The sequence below is a fragment of the Xiphias gladius genome, chromosome 7, assembly GCF_016859285.1.
Source record: "Xiphias gladius isolate SHS-SW01 ecotype Sanya breed wild chromosome 7, ASM1685928v1, whole genome shotgun sequence".
NCBI lineage: Eukaryota > Metazoa > Chordata > Actinopteri > Istiophoriformes > Xiphiidae > Xiphias > Xiphias gladius.
The window spans coordinates 24,761,551-24,779,127 of NC_053406.1; the positions used below are offsets into that span (position 1 = coordinate 24,761,551).

Sequence of the window (17,577 nt, forward strand, 5' to 3'; positions counted from 1 at the left end):
TCGCCCCCGTGCGTCGGCGCCACCTCGGTAGCCCTCTCCGCTTTGTACCCCCCCCCCACCCCGAGCACAGTCCAACCGCTCTATCCTCAGGTCTTACATTTTGATTCCATCTTCACACTGAAAGTCCTACCCCCACAATTACAGAAATAAACACCGCGGCCGGGCTCGTTACGACGTTTGACTTACCCCCATGGAAACTGCGCAGAAAAGAGCGACGACCACGACAACAACCACCCGGGACACCAATTCGCGAAGCTGGCTACGTAAGTTAAAAACACGCAAGCGAATACACGTGCGTTGTATCCATGGAGACGGGTAGTCGACAGTCGAGCTGGGGAAACAGCCGGGCCGTTAAACATTCCTGCTAACTAACCTAGCTAGTAAGGAGGCTAACCTGAATCCCAAATGTTATCTCATAACTTCCGCTAGCACAGTATTGACTGTGAAAAAATGTTTTTATTTTTTATTTTTCATAGCTTCCAGTCGTCTCACTTTTGTGTGGAAGCCTACCTTTATTTATTTTTTTTTTTTTAACTTTGCCTATAATCGCTGGCTGAAAGTAAGTGCATTAACTCAAGCACAGTTCGAGGTGCTCTCTGCTGCATTCATTTGATGGCTATAGTTACTTCCTTTGAATATTGACATCTTAAATCCAAAGCTCACGATCGACTTATACATTATGATCTATTTCAATATACCCAACAACATATAAAGTAGTTACAGGGAGCCTAACCTTGGCCAGCCACGAGAAAAATGCTCCTTACACGTTCAGGCAATAATAATCTAAGCATGTATGATAATATAACATTCACAGCATCCATTCAGCTGCACAACGAATGCTTTTACTTTTGATGCTTTTAAGTACATTTTGCTGATAACACCTCTGTAATTTTACTTGAGTGACTGAAATGACTTAGATAATGACATACTTGTAATGGAGTATTTTTGCGTTGGTATATTTCTACTTTTACTTTTGTAAAAGATGTCAGTGCTTCTTCCACCTCTGCTTATAGGAGCAGGCCCCATATTACTATATATAAGCCAGTATAGGCAATGAATATGTGAGCTGTTATCCAAATAAGGTTGCAGAGCAATATTTTCACCATTCAAGGAAAGACTGTTGAAAGAAGCTACATCCTCCTGTCACTCTGCCACAAATATGAAATGTATGCAGGACCGGCCTGATGTGGTTACGTGAGTTATACACTAGTGTTTCTCTCTGTTGCCTGTGAATATTTTTCCTCCCAGCACGAGCCGAGGGAGTTTGCCACAGCTCTATGGGATACTCCTCGGACCTGACGGTGAATGTTGGGAAAGCAGACCATGTTGCACTCTTGTGCTCAGAGACACGCAGGCACGTTGAGGTGCTGGCATCAAGCAAGGCCTTGTGGCGAAGGGTACGAAATGCCCCATGGCAGATCGGTGAGATGCGTTGGTTGTATGGAGTCAGTAAGGCACGGAGATTGTTGTGTTCAGAGGCCAATATTAAGAGGCCAATGGAGAGCAGAGAAAATGGGTCAGGGCATATGCTTGGGACATTCATACAGCAAAATGTAGCATGTCAACCCCGAACGTGTGTGTCACCATCAAGGGGACAATGATCAGAGCGCCTATAAATAAGATACCATCTTTGACCATCAGGTGGCAGTGCACACCTGTCAAAGCTCCTAGGCTCCAAGACAAGTTACATTAATAGCTGTTGACATTTGATAGCTGCCCTCATTTTACCCTCAGTATCTTATCATTAATGGTAATCGGAGAGATATGGCAGTTGTCACTGTGGGACAAGTATAGTGTACAGTATCTTTGTTTGAGTTATCGTTGTTTTTAGTTGTTATATATAGCCAGTATTTTGGGAATTTTTGCCTTGACTTTCCTTGTGTTAAATGTTACCATTTATTGCCATTCTTTGATGAATAACTTGTTCTTCATAACTGTCCCAGTGAATGTAAGACAATAGCAACCCATGGGAAAAGCAAAGACTACAATGGCAATTTACTAACTTTATTTCCCCGTTGAATCATCCTTCAGACAGAGAGAAAAAATGATTGAAACCATCACCCGTTTTTGTTTTAGTCTGGCCTTCCTTTTGAAAATACACAATCCAACCTCTAAAAAGCAACCAGACCTAGGGCAGCACACCACAAGGACCTGCCCTGTTGGCTCTCCATCCCTTGAAATTTACCATTCTACTTTTAGACCAGCTTGTCCCAAGGGCCTCAGTTCTTTGCCCTGGCAGACATTCACCTTCACAGCCACCAGGTAAATGCGGCGGTCTGTTGGCGAGACACTAGTGCCACGCAAGGCTTGTTGACATTGTCAGTCATCATTGCCTCAATCTCAGACAGGCCCGAGAGTGTAAGAGAGCTGGTGCCCCTAAAGTCAGTAATTCAGGGTGTTCAGCTCCTGGCTTCCTGATGTGGACAGGAGACAGGCAGCAGAACTCTGTTAAACAGCAGATGTTTTACACTGCGGCCGTTACCCTCACTTCCTGGGCGGAGAGCTCTTCGCTCTATTAAACAAGTAACAGGAACCAGAAAAAAAGAAGAGTGAGAGAGAGAGAGAGAGAGAGAGAGGTAGAGCAAGGGAGTGTGAGAGAAAAGTTAGCTAAGCTCAGAGCTCCCACAAATCACTTTGTCACCAGCAAGCTCTGACAAGCACAAGGAAAGAGGGAGCACACCAGGGGAAAGGCAGGGAGGCAGGGAGTTAAAGAGAGGTGTGAATAGGGAATTGTGTCAGAGGAGACTCAAGAGGGGAGGTGTGAAGGAGCTGTGGAGGGCATAAACGAGGTGATACCAATGGATGGATAGAGGAAAGAGAGGACACAGACAAGACTACAATCTGATTCCCAAAACAGCGTGAGCTAAGAGGGACTGTTTCTCTCGCTACTGTTGTCTACTGTTGCTGCTGCTGTGTCTGGATGGTACACTCATTTAAAGAGAAGGTTTGTCAAACTTGATTTTTTTGTTACAGGAGGACAGTTTTTCATTGACACAAGGAGAGTTTTGATGTGTTTTATCTCACGGTATCATCCCTGCTTGAGCCGGAGAGCACACACTGTCATACTGTTGTGTTTGAGAATGAACACACAGATAGAGAGACAGCTGCTCTGTCTGTGAAGTAGGCATGAGTCGGAGGCATTGAACAATTCTGGTAAACTGCAGCTGTACACAGATCACATGCTGATACTGCTGAAAAGAGGTAGTGCAAGCGGAGAGTGATCCACGTTTGTCGAATGTTTTTCTGTGGGGATATTTCTTAATGGCTTGACTGTATAGGCTTGTGACTGGTGTAGAATAAGTTAGTGAAAGAGTGTTTTTTAAATACTACATTATACTTTCTTTCCCTTCACCTTGGATACTTGATCAGCGCTGGGCTGACTCAGAGCCCCTGAGAGTTTTATCTGTGCTGTAAAGGAAGCCAGAGGTCATCTGATCAAACTTCAAAAAAAGAGAAAAAAAGAGGGCCATTTATACACTTTAGGCACAGGACGTTTCATTGCTATCTTCTCTTCCTTAGAGACTTTTAGAGAGGCATTAGACTTTACATCGTAACGCCGCTCCTAATGCCACTTTTCATTTTGCTGAGTGTTGTACATATCCCTTCATATTCCCTTGTCTCTGGGGACATGTAAAGAGAGACTGCCTGTAGTGCAAAACAGCCCTGAGCTGACACGTGGAGCTGTATATGCTTGCTTAAAGTAGACAGTATTCAATTTAATATTGGAAGTGGAGGCTTGAAAATATCAATCACAAGTTGGTCTGTGAGTACAGAACCAGCTCTGTTGAGTATTTGACTGTTTGTAGATTGTTTTGGACTGATGGGTGCTGTAGAGGTCTTCTGAGTCTTGGGGGCGCTGTCCGTGTGCATGTTTGGCTGGGCTCTGTTAGCATTTGACAGCTCTGCTCTGGACTCGCTTCAGTGTCTGGGACGTCATTGTGTTACCTGTGTGGCTGAGTCAGAGGCTGGCTCGTCACTCGATGTCTGTCTGCCCACTGGGAGTCTCTCCACCTGCCTCTATGCAAAGAAGTCACAAGTGTTAGGTGGTTTTCACAGCAGTAGCAACAGCGGTGCCACCGGTAGTCCTGAACTTTCAGGGCTCTCCACACTGCTTTAACTGTTCTGCTGTGTGTAAACACCTTGCGTCAGTCACACCTCTCCACGGAGTGATTCACTATTCCCTAAGCATCCCTGGTCAGAGTCAGGCAGTGAAAGAAAAGGTGAGGGAGGATTTGCCAAGAACCAGAGCACATAAGTGGTTACAGTCAGGTTGGTACCATGAAGGTGGCATTCTTGATGCTCATGGTTGTGTACACGGTGGGCAACGTAAGTAGCATGTCTACATGTAAGACGGTGGACCTGGAGATGGTGAAGAAAAAGCGCATTGAGGCCATTAGGAGCCAGATCCTCAGCAAACTGCGTTTGCCAAAAGAGCCGGAGCCAGATCAGGCTGGAGACGAGCAGGAGATCCCTACCACTCTGCTGTCCCTCTACAACAGCACCAAAGAGATGCTGAAGGAGCAGCAGACTGAGGTCCAGACAGACATCTCCACAGAACAGGAGGAGGAGGAGTACTTCGCCAAGGTGCTGGACAAGTTCAACATGACATGTGAGTACCAGATAACTCTGAACAGCAATACACGAGTCATGTATTGTGCGGAAATGGACACCCGTCGTCAAGAATGGAGGCAGTTGCTGATGGCTTAACTACAGCACTAAGAATGTAAAGTAATAGTATGACTGTGATATACTGCTCCTACTTTTACAGGCACTTGAGGCACACTGCTCAGGACACACACACACACACACACACACACACACACACACACACATATACATGGAAGCACTGTTTCCATTTAAAAACATGGTCATTCTTCAGATCTTACATTAAAAGTTGCTAATGGCAAAGATAAATCAACAGGTGTCCATTACAACTACTGCATATAAATGTATCAAAAACCAAAGAAGATATGAGGCATTGTGCTGTTTAAAGCGATTTTTTAAACATTTTTCATTTTGTTGGTCCACCACATTTCAGCATAAATATGTCTCTGAATAGTCACTGGGACAGACAAACGTAGCGGCGACAGCCCAAATTGTTGATCATTTGCCTGATGGCTGGTGTAAATTCTCATTCGTAAATTCCCTCACCATGTGTACCCCTTCTGATCCACCCAACATCTTCAGGCAGCTGGAGGAGTTCAGAGATCACAGGTGTTACAAGTTAGCAGGACTGTGTGTTGCATCTGGTCTGATGCTCTGTGTTGCTTTCGTGGTATCCACAGCGTTTTTACTGCTTTATTAGCGCTTTTTGTTTGGCTAGGCTGCGTATATTGTTTGTTCAGCCAAATGGTCTTTGGCTTTAATTGTGCATTGACTCTCAAACTATTATGATGAACATATTTTTTTGGTTTTGTTTCTTTGTTCCATTGTTCTCTACATGCCTACACTTCTCACCCTGTCAGACAGACATCCACACTATCCCTCTTTTATCCACGACTTCAAAAGAAAGACTTGAATGGATGGACCGTGTTCAGGAGTGTGTAGACCAAGGGGAGAACAAAGGAACTTTCAGAATGAAGGGCATGATTTTGTTCTGCTTAGATGAAAACCAAAGAAAAGGACGGGGAAAATAGAAAAATGAGACTAGAGAGGACATCTAATGTGCTCCTTCACCCTCACCCTTTCTCCTTTTGTCTTTTATTTTCTCTTCTTCCTCTCTCTTTCTCTCTGTCCTTTGGGGACTGGGTGTTTCCTGTAACCTGAGCATTGGGTTCTCCCTTACTTATCCTGTCACCTGTTCTCCATCATATCTCTTTCTCTTTCTTTTTGACCATTTTCCATTTAATTTCTATGTCTGTCTGCCCTAGATCACCCGTCTCTCTCTCTTTCTGTCTGTCCGTCCTCCCCTCTTGCTTCTCTCTGCTGGGTTTCCTGATCCTATTATCAGTGTGTTTGCAGCGTGTTTGTGACAGGGCAGCTTGGCAGGAAGGAAGTCAGGCTGATGACCACTGAGATCTTGAGTGACTCAGGTCCGGTGCAAGCGGTGCCCATGGGGAGTGTGTGTTTCCTACCTCTGTGGAATGCCAGAGAACACCCATCCACTGTCCTAACCCCCAGTGTGGCTCCTTAAAACAGAGCCAACCTCCACACACTGGGAAAGGCTGAACGCCAAGTATATGTGTGTAGACCTAGCAAGAACTGTTTTGCAAGTATTTAAAAAAATAAATAAATAAATACAAGGGCGTGTGGGAGACAATCCACCTTCTGCTTTTCTGTGGGAAGTAAAACAGCAAAGAACTGGATTTGAACATAGTAATTAAAATGGAATCCCACTGGAGAACAAGTTTTTAAAATACTAATTAACAATCCTATTCACCATTTCAATTTGTGGTTCTTTTTATTGCACAAATCACACTTTCCTGATACGCTGAAACAGCCAGCGGGGATGCATATTTGTGTGCAGAGCATCTTAAACTTTAATGGTTTTGGTAATTGTGCTGGAGTATTAGGCTATATTCCTTCAGCCGGTTAGCAGTAACATCCTTCCCCTAAAACCCACACAAATTCACCTCTTGTATTTAATATGGTATTGGTCCAAGTGTAATTCAGGTCACTTTCCAGAGGGAACTCTTTCCTCCTTTGGAAACCAGTCACTTTGTGATTTTCAGGATTGAAATGAATTCCCTGTCCCAGAGTAATTATTATATTTAAGAGTAAATAAAGCTGCTGCCAACCTACGAAGGAGAAGTATAGGAACTGGGGTCAGACACCACGTGTAAAACAGGGTAAGGTGGCGAAACAAGACATGAACAAGTGGGATGTGGGAAGGTGGAGCCAAGCATATGAAGGAGGCAGGTATTTAACCTGTTGCTGGAATCTGGTTCCTCCCACTGGTAATTACAGGGCTGTCTCCCTACCTGTCACAACAGCTGTCCCCAGCTTACCTGTGGGTAGGCCCTGATTCAACACACAAATCCCCCCACACCCATGTTAGTACGTCGGCTAGGGAGCTATCTTTACCCCTATCTGGAGGAGCGAGGGCTTATCTTAGCTTTTCGTGTAGAGGAAATTTTACACTTTGTTCAATCAAACCGTTGTATTTTGATCAAGTGAACAGTTCAGTGATAAGCGGCCAGAGACAATGCAAGCTGTGTAAATTGGAAAGTAGAAGTGAGGATAAAGCTTCAATGTAATCATGGGGCTGCAGCCAATATGCTTGTTAGGGGAAGTGACTTAATTTCCTGTTTCATAAACACTTCAATAACCCTTAACACATTTATCTCAGTTTACTTAAACTAGCTGGAGACCATGGATTTCCGTGCTTCGTGTTGCCTGGTACATCATTTGCCAGCTCTCCGCTCTTGGTTGTGACGCTCTGTGTTTCCATTCATGCACTTACACCCAAACATTTGACTCTGCTCTGGGTGGGACCAATAAAATGTCACCTCGTTTCCCTCTGAGCGCCGCACCACTTCTTTTCAGTTTCACTTTGGCTTCAATTCAAGGGGTGAAACACTACCTAAGCAACAACACAGATGGTGATACTGGTAAATGATACACAAGCAGCCGTGACATGGAGGATCCTGGTACAGCCTGGATCGAGTACAGCGCACAAGTATGCAGGGCTGGGTTGTAGCTGCTGTCAAAGAGTAATTCCCGGAACATGAGAGAAGAGAATCCCGGCTTTGGCAGGCTGAGGCACAGTAGACAGTTTGGTCCTGGGTCAGAGCCCAGGCTCCATACATATCTCCAATTTCTCTTCACCCCCACGCACACCATTCCACCCCTCACAACTGTGAGTTATATTCATATGAATGCATTCTTCACTTTACTGTTTTATTTGCATTTACCCTGTTACAACCCCCCCCCCCACACACACACACACCTCCTCTCAGTCTCTCTTTCTACTCAGTGTTTCACTCTCGATCATCTGCCTTCCTGTATTTATCTTTGCACGTCTCTGTCTGACTTAATCCTTTGTAATGTAACGCTGGTAGATTTATGGTGTTAAAGCCTTCAGTAGCTTGGCTCTGTTTTTCCTCAAGCTCTGCATTTGGGAATATTCCTGCTGTCATTATAAGGGCAGGCTCAGGAATAAAAGCTGCAAATATGGGCAGCAATACTGTAAGAAAACAAAACACTCTCTATGGTCAACTTTACAGCAGCTGGAATAGATGTCTGTTTGGCTGCAGTTATGATTATTCAGTTACACTGTAAACCTGGCTATTCCATTTTATTAATGTGTATACAGAATTGTGAAAAACATGTTTGAAAGACCTGTTCATGAAGTTTATACATGAAAAGCAGAGTAATAAACATCTCAGTATTACATTGTGTAGTAAATTAAAGTGTTGTATGTACCATGCATGCAAATATAATAATGGTAATTTAGTAAAGACTTACAAAGAGGAATTTTGATGATAGTGAAATACAGAAAAAAGTTCATAGCTGAAAGAATCTTAACTGGTAAGTTTGACGTGATTCTTTGACCCTCGCGTCCATTAAATGTTCCCTTAGAGAACCCATTTTTCCCACTGCCATGATCCGTTAGTTAGAAAAAATCATACTTTCTTCTGCCAAGAGAAATTGCACTATGTTTTTAGTGTTTAGAGTAAAGTTTACTGTATAGGCTGTAATTGTAGTTTGCCGACGATCAAAAACACACCAGAGCTCCATGATCACAAGCTCACCAGAGCTCCACCACCCCTCCATGACCACAAAATGGATTTGTCTAATACCAAACCCTTTCAGTACAGTAGTGAAGGAAACTACAGAATAGAGGGAGAGGAGAGAAGAGATACAACACAGGTATCCAAGTGAAGTTTTTTTTTTTTTTTTTTTTTTTTTGCTTATCCAGATTTTAGTGTTTTAATATGTAGTATCTGCTGACATAGCGTCCTGATCCAATATTTATGTTTTCCTAAATAATGTAGCTGGACAGTTCTCAGTGGTTTTGTCTTTCTACAGTTTTTAACAAAATAACAAATTCTCAAAGACTAAAACAACATCATAGATAGCTTTTAAAAACACAGACCAAAACGTTAAAACACTTAAAAGAAGAAATTTTGGTTCTGGTCATGTTTTTGAGACCTTCTCTAGAATATGTGGAAACAGTAGACCTATTAATTTCACTGTTTGGTGTGGCCCGAGTGGATGCCCCTCTCAATGCAATGCAATATAACAATGATGGCCTTTTGCTCCCCGCTGGCGAGAAGGCTTATTCTATCCAAACTGAGAGATTATCCCCCTTAAACATATGGCCATTGGACGGGTTATGTTTCATGTCCACTTAGGAAAAATCAGAAATACCATTAGAGAGTCCACCAGAAAGTTCTATGCCACTTGGCAACCATTTATATCCTTTGTTGAAGGCATGGCCATAACTATGTAACTATGTTTTTTTTCCTTTCTCCTTTATTAATTTGCTTGTTATCATTATTATTTCTTTTTACTTCTTTATCTATATGAAGAATTTATACAGGTATATTTTTGAATGGATGTCTGACTGTGCGCAAATTTACTAATGGTCAAGTACTTTGTGGATAGACAAGAACTTGACTTGACTTGGCTGTGTTCAAGTTGTATTTTTCTTTTGTGATATATTTGAAAAATTAAAAAGACCTTGATGATAAAAGAAAATTTAAATTACAGTTCCTCTTCAAAGTGCTTCCCCTTCTTTATGGATAGGCCTGGTTTGATTAGGCGACAGCTGCTGTGGAAAATTTATAAGGGCATGTAATACTAAAAACAAGCGGATCAGCTCATAGAACATTTCCGTTTTCCATGTGTCTGTCTAATATGCATTTCTACAACTTGCTTGCCTAATATAGTGGTTTGAACTTTACATATAAGTAATTTCCCCTTTTTAAATCACAGCCAAAAATAACACAGAGAACACCAAGCATTCCAAAATCCTCCCAATGTTCTTCAACATCTCTGTGATACGGCAAAGTGTGGGGGATTACCGCCTGCTGACCAGTGCGGAGCTGCGGATGCTTATCAAGCAACCCGTGATACCTACTGAGCAGCGGGTGGAGCTGTACAGGGGTATGGGGAACTCGGCCCGCTACCTTGCTTCCCGCTTCATCACTAACCAGTGGAAAGACAAGTGGTTGTCCTTCGATGTTACTGAGACCCTGCAGAACTGGCTCAAAGGGACCGGTGAGTTACAGTAAAAAAGTGCAGTTTATCTAGTGCCCTAGTACCTTTGTCCATCTGTTTACTTCAACTTATGTGGAATCTTGATGATATCTACCTTCACAGATAATGAAACCAACCAGTTATGTTGTAAATTTCTGTCTTGCCAGAGGATGAGCAGGGTTTCCAGCTGCGGCTGTTCTGTGGATGCGAGATTGAGCAAAATAAGGATAGCACCTTCAGTTTTTCCATTTCTGGGATCATGAATGGTAGAGGAGACACAGGAATGTTACAAACGATGACGCAGCAACCACCCTACATCCTGACCATGTCCATCCCTCAAAACATCAGCAGCCACCTCACCTCACGCAAAAAACGCTCCACGGAGGCAAAGGATACATGTACAGCGTAAGCAATCCTACACTTATTACATTGTTCTGTTGTATTTTATTTCATGACATTTTTAAAGCTGTAGTAGGTAACCTAACCCATCGGCAACGACCTGTCATTGGCAGGGATGAGTAAAAAACATTTCAACTATTCCTGTTTATCCACCTTACAAGTCTGAGGTCATTTTAACAGCTGTATGGTAAATGGATTGCATCTATAAAAAGTTTTTCAAGAAGTGCTTTACAATGGTGCTCTCATTCACCCACATACCGATGCAAGGCGAAGCTGCCCTGCAAGGCAGATGGCCCGGCCATCAGGATCAATAGGGGTTCGCTTTCTTGCTTAAGGACACTTAAATGTGTGGACAGGAGGAGCTGGGGTTCAAACACAAACATTCTACCTTCTGAGCCACAGCCACACTCGAGCACTGGCTCAGTGCTGTAAGGAGACTCTTTGTATTTTACGCTTAAGTTGTAATCTGTCGCTTTCTTCAGGCAGAGAAGTGGCTGGTATATCAGACACCACTCTTTCACTTAGGTAAATGGTACAACTCTTGTTCAGAATAGGAAGGCTTCTCAAATGCAGCTTCCATTTGTACACTAATGGGATGTAGGAATTATTACATGAAAACCATCCTTAGTGCAGCTTTTAAAAATGCACCTTCTGCAGCAACTATGCTCTCAAAAATCTCTCATCACACACCTCACTTCACAAAAGACGTTTTCCTGTTTTCTCTTATACAGCCAGACAGAGACCTGCTGCGTGCGGAGCTTGTACATTGACTTCAGGAAAGATCTGGGCTGGAAGTGGATACATAAGCCGACGGGCTACCACGCCAACTACTGCATGGGGTCCTGCACCTACATCTGGAACGCTGAAAACAAATATTCTCAGGTATAGCGCAACACCTCACCGTAGTGTACAAACTTCATCTGATTACACGTTTGAATGAGGTTCAGTTGTTTGGCAGCTCAGACCGAAGGCTTTCTCACAACTTGATTTTCTCCCCCTCTGGTTACTGAAAGACCGTTTTGATTCAGATTCCAGTAGCGTTGGGCACATCAAGTAGTGAAGTCTGTGCTGTATGAGAATCAGGGCTTGTTAAGAGGGTTTAAATTAGTGCTGAAATGACAGTCAGTGAGTTGATCACAACCGGGAGACATCACCTCTGGCATTTTTCACAATTTTCCGCTGCTTTATAGACTAATTTAACTGATTAATCAGAAAAATCGGACAAAAATATCTCAACAACTATTGGATGTCTTACCATTAAATTGGGTACACATATTCATGTCCCCCTCAGGATGAATTTTAATCACTTTGGTGAGCCCCTGACTTTTAATTTAGCGCAAACATCAGGTCAAAATTTTAACTTGTCTATTACTTTGGTTTGAAGGACCAAAAACCTGCATGACTAATGAAATTCCCATCAGCCTCTGCTGTACTTGGTGTTTCGAGATAATTAGCAATTGTTCATAATAGTAAGCGTGCTAACAAAATGAACTAACATGGTGAACATGGTAAACATTAAACCTGCTAAACATGTTAGCACTGAAACAGTATTTAACTCAAAGCACGGCTGTGCGCATGTACAGCCTCACAGAGCCACTGGTGTAGACCCCCGGGCTTGTTCAGTTGAAGTCACGCATAACTAACATTTTGTGTCAGTGATGTGTGTATCTGAAAATGTGACAGTTATTCACAAAATTTACTGGAATACATATTTATCTTGGATCTTTATTCTTTTCAGACTGGAATAGCCTCTAAAATGTCACTTACTAAAACTATTTACTGCACCTTTTCAACTGTAAAGCAAACTCTGGAAAACAGTATGCATTAATTGATCATTAATTTATTAATCGACAAATATTTGAAACAATTCATGAAATAAATGAGATATACAAAGCGCGTTCGACAGGCAGCAATTTGTGGCTAACACCTGGATTTTAACAAAGGCTCTTGTCTATTACAGTTGGTCGGTGATGTTATTCTGGGCTAACTTCTTTGTTTTCCTGTATTTCCATCGTGTTAATGGCTTACAGATTTTGGCCCTGTATAAGCATCACAACCCAGGAGCCTCTGCCCAGCCCTGCTGTGTTCCCCAGGCACTGGAGCCACTGCCAATCCTCTACTACGTGGGCAGGCAACACAAGGTATCTATCCTGCGGCCAAGTAACCTTCCTTCTGAGGGGGAAATGTTTACAGAACATTTTATGTGAAAACAACATTTACAGATGATGTTCACTTTCAGGTGGAGCAGCTGTCCAACATGATTGTGAAGTCCTGCAAGTGTAGCTAAAAACACAACATGGCACACTGCTCTGCATCCCCTCACACATATACAGAGATGGAGGAAGTCATGTTTGAGACCACAGAGAGGAGCAATTTCACAGCGATAACGAAGACGAGATTATTGTGGACGAGGGGAACAAAATATTTAAAGTAATCAGGATCTTTGTGGTCAAGCTTTCCTTCTGCAAGCGCTGCCATTATCATGTTGGAAACCATGGACTTCTTTATATAGATATTATAGATGATATTTTTTATGTGTATATACTTTTTCCTTGCAGTACTAAAAATATCTGTCTTGAAATGAATTAATTTATTTGTTGGACAGATTTCTAAAGAAGCGATACACGTGTAAAAGTGTTTGACATGGAAAAGGATTAAAATGATTTATTATTGTAAAAAAAAAAAAAAAAAAAAGTTGGACAAAGGACACCAGAGGACACGAGGACCAAAATGACCTTGATGGAGGAACACTTTTGTTATCACAGATGATTGTCTGGGAGGTATCATCTTCCTAAAGAGGTCATAGTTAAAGGTGCTAAACCCCAGGAATGGAAAACAGTGGTTGTTGGGGTTTTCCTGGACAGTAATGCTGCAGGTGTTTGCGGAGAGAGAGATCCACCGTAAAGGGCAGCAGACAACCACAGGGACGCTCCGACCTGGGGAAACTCCCTCTGACTGAGAGGCTGAAGCTTTCAGCCGCCTGAGCAGCGCTTCACAGGAACCGTCCGTCAGTTTTTCTTGCTTTGTTTGTTTTTTCAACCCATGTGATTTTTACAATGCTTTTTTGTCATTGTGTTTTTGTGCATAATTGAATGTCAGCTTGCCCTCGGGCTGTTAAAGCCATGAGTAATACCAGTGGTTGTAAGTCTGATGACACCATGCCCCCCCCCCCCCCGGGATTTACAGCCAGCTCGTCGTCTTTAGATGGTGAGGGAAGTGGTTGTGGTGTTGGCTTTAGTGCAGAGCCATTCCGACTTGAAACACTTGTGTGCTGTTTTATTTTATTTTATTTTTTAAACCATCGTAAATTAGGGGCAATTTATCGCCTTTTGTGTCAGGACAAGTTTTTACTTTATTCTGAAGTGTGATGCTTTTTGCACAACTCAAGAATTCATTCAGTGTCTATGATTTGTTTTAGGAATAAAACCAACCCATTTTTTCCTTTTTACCCTATTTTGTAGTGCACTTACCATTTGAAATTTGTATCTTTAAAAAATTTGAAATAAACATTGATGTTAAATTATCATGTCAGAGTGGAAGATTTTGTGAGCAAAATAAAACCACATGCGATGTTACCACTTGTCAGAGGGCTGTGTCGTGTACATTGGGTGTGTGTGCAATGCTCTTGTCAGTGCATGTGTGTGTATGTGTGTGTTGTAATTACGGTACGACGAGAGAACATTTTACGAAAGCACAAACTGAAACACACGAAAATGTGAATGAAAGGTTTGTGTTGCTAGCTTTAGGCATGTTTTGGTCTACAAATGGCAACTACAACTCATTTAGGGTATGGTTAGCTGAGGTAAAACCCCTTTTCTGAAAGAGTAACTTCACTTCGTACAAAATTGAGACTTGAGTTGGAAACTGAGAGACGGCCAATGTAGTTCAAGGCTGTAATTCAACACTGATGTACAGGGCCCCCGCCCACACACACACCTCCCGTTCCTCCACTTTTTTCCCTACACTTTTTCAGTATGAGGCTACGCTTCTACTCAAATGTCCCTCATTACCTCTCTCGGCATGCACAGAACACACATGATGCTTCTTTCAGCGAATTTTATAAAACCAGGTGGTGCAGTTAACAATGACTGTCCAATGTCAGAAGAGAAATGAACCGGTGGAAAAGCGCGGAGTGTGCCAGGTGCGTGTGGTCTATTTCTGGGCAACCACTGGATGCCTGTTTACTCTGGACGGCGGTGGACTGACTGAAGAGGAGCAGCGGGCCATGCTGGGCTTCATTGATGGCTACGCCAACACCAGGATTCCTGCACACGCAGCCCCGTTCTTGGCACTGCCTTCACCTGAGGGATGCACACCATACCAACCTTTTTTTTTTTTTTTTTTACTACCTCTGCGCACCTCGTCCACCCCTATCCCCACCCCCACCCCAGCCAGCCCCACCCCTCTCCCTCAGTACTCAAGGGATTACTGGCAGCCCATGCGGCTGAAATGGGAATGAGGGGAGCAGGTCCAGACCCGTTGGTAAGTCCTAGACTTAAGGGCAGTGACTACATGGAAAATTAAACACACATACTGTACACATGCACATGAAAACAGTGAACCCACTGACACACAGCCACGGCTTGCACATCAACGTCAAATGCCTTACATAAGCTTTGTGCTAGTGAGTGGTGTGGGGGATGCTTGTGCTGCTAACAAGGTGACAGTGATCTGTGCTATCTTGCTCCAATGCTGGTGGTGTTACCCGGGGTTCCTTTGGAAAGCGTAGGAATTTTTCCTCCTGCAAGCCAACACAGAGAGGGCTTGTTTTGAAAGTGCTCTTCAGAGGCCGATAAACAAAGTAAAATGAAACACGTTCGGCATAATTAAATCCCCTTTTCTTCTCACCTTTCAAAATGATTTAGACAGATCTGTTGCCAGGTCTTGATTTTTAATGGTGCCACGGCACAATGTGTACTGTGTTATCTTGGCAGTGCAAATGTAATTGGAATGTTAAAAGGTTTTTTCTCTCCAAGAAAACAGGACCATTACCGAACCTAAACAAGCAAAACGTGACGTTTGTTGGAGGAGACAAGATCATTAAAAGTAGTTTCTATAATTGCCAGCTCTTCCACCTGTTTTACTTTCCCTGTAATGACCAAAGAAAGGGTATGAATGTCAAGAGGCTCATAAATCTATCATGGTGTTAATGGAACAGTCCCAGAGGGAAGTCAAACTCAAGTAGGCCTGTCCTTCTAACCGATGTTCATTTCTCAGCAGCTGCTTCCTCTCGATCCCTCAGGCTTTTTATGGGACCGAAAAAAAAAACTGCTGACACCTCCTGCCACGGACCGAAGCACATCCCAGAAACGCTTCATCCAAAGACCAAAAAAAAAAAAAAAAGGGGCACTCGAATTCACTGTACTATGTAAGAGTGTTACACAAGAGAAATGAGTAAAGACGGATGCGTGCAGCATTTTCAAGGTCAGGCAGGTGTTAACGCTAATGCAATCCACGTGCCGAGTGAATACGCCTGCATGAGTAATCAGAAAATTGTTCTGTTGTTGCACTTCATCAGAGCAAATACGTTATTCAGCTTCGACATAATTGGCCCTTTAATTGCATCCATGTGCTGCGTTTCATCTTCTTTTTATCTGCAAAAATGAAAGGCTCTTTTTCACGTAATACTGCCTGAAACTTTTCCTCTTTGCGGAGCTTTTACAAGTTCACAGTGAAAACTGATCACGCTGAACGTAAGCTGACGTCGGTTGCGAAATACTATTTTAGGTTCCGTCTTATTACAACATCTGTGACATTTGCAATTATATGTCCACTGATCTTTTGCCACAACTGGTCATTAAAAGGGGAGCACTGAAGCGGCCTGGTGTAATTCCTGTGGACTAGGACGGAGCTGACTGTGACCTTAATAACACACCCTGGTGTCCTGCTGCTGCTCAGCTCTGTTTCACAAACACACAGCTGCTCAAAGCCATTGTTGGTCCAGGTGCCGAATCTGTGTGTACACACGCACACAAATACACGCACATCAACAAACATGCCTTCCCACTCCCAGTTATGACTGTTTTGTAATCTATTTTTTTTTTTTCATTTTAATTTCAATTTTGATTGAAGGCTGTCACTTTACAATGACTTATTTCATTATTCTAATTAGTGGATTTTATTAAAAATTACTGAAACTACCACATTGCTGCAATATATGTTCATTGTAAACTTTTTATTGTTGGGAAATATACCTATTGGTATAAGAGATCTAGCTGAGTACATTTGAGTAAATACTGTACTTACTTCCATTTTACACACCTTCATCTTTTCTTTATCCTGGATTTTAAATGTGATATTTTTTTTATTTTTTTTAAAGGTTATTTTTCTTTAAATACATTTAAATTCTTTTTAGTAAGTCTATCATAACCCTATTCAAGACTAAAATCATTTGCGGTCTTACATTTTAATACAGACCCCTTCACTTAAACAAAATTCAAATCTTAACCCTCAAACAACCCCTTGAGGAAGTGAGGACCGGTGAAAATGTCTTCACTCTCGAGGTCAGAGAAGCTCACCACAGTGTCTACAGATTTACTGAGTACTGAAGAGTTTTTTCAGAAAGAGCGTGTGAAGGCAGCACTGCTGAATACACAAAAGGTTAGCAGGGAGTCGACAGGTTTCCTCCTCTCCACCTGTCCTGTCTTTACTGCCATCCCTCTCACTTCACACCTGCAGTTTAAGGCGAGATGGTTATCACAGTCTGAGTCAGCCTCTTTTCTCTCTTTTCCTTTCTCATCTCTCTTGTTAACCCCTGCCAGCTCTTTGAAGGCTCCCCGGCCGTTTTGAGTTATCGCCTGAACAAAACAATAAGGCAAGTGATAGGGGAAGAAAAGCCACGTACGGGAGGGGATGAATGAGGGAGAGAGAGAATAAAAGACTAATGTCCAAGAAATGCAGTACTGTCTACAAAATAAAAAAATAACTTGGAAAAACCAACATATTTACTAATGAGAATCACTCATTTCCTTTCCGCCAGATGTGCTCTTTTGTCGTGCCCATAACCAGTAGCTAACATCATAGCTTAATACATGG

The 17,577-nt window shown here is 42.6% G+C and overlaps 1 protein-coding gene across 1 annotated transcript; it reads left to right on the forward strand.

Annotated features, from left to right (window-relative positions):
- The first annotated feature begins 120 nt into the window (after positions 1 to 120).
- Positions 121 to 13,267, forward strand: tgfb1a (transforming growth factor, beta 1a). Its single transcript, XM_040130677.1, has 7 exons — positions 121 to 263; positions 1,249 to 4,609; positions 9,880 to 10,164; positions 10,311 to 10,548; positions 11,274 to 11,424; positions 12,573 to 12,683; positions 12,782 to 13,267. Exons 2-7 carry the CDS (start codon positions 4,279 to 4,281, stop codon positions 12,827 to 12,829), a joined length of 1,164 nt encoding a protein of 387 aa, XP_039986611.1. The 5' UTR covers positions 121 to 263; positions 1,249 to 4,278; the 3' UTR covers positions 12,830 to 13,267.
- The last annotated feature ends 4,310 nt before the right edge of the window (positions 13,268 to 17,577 follow it).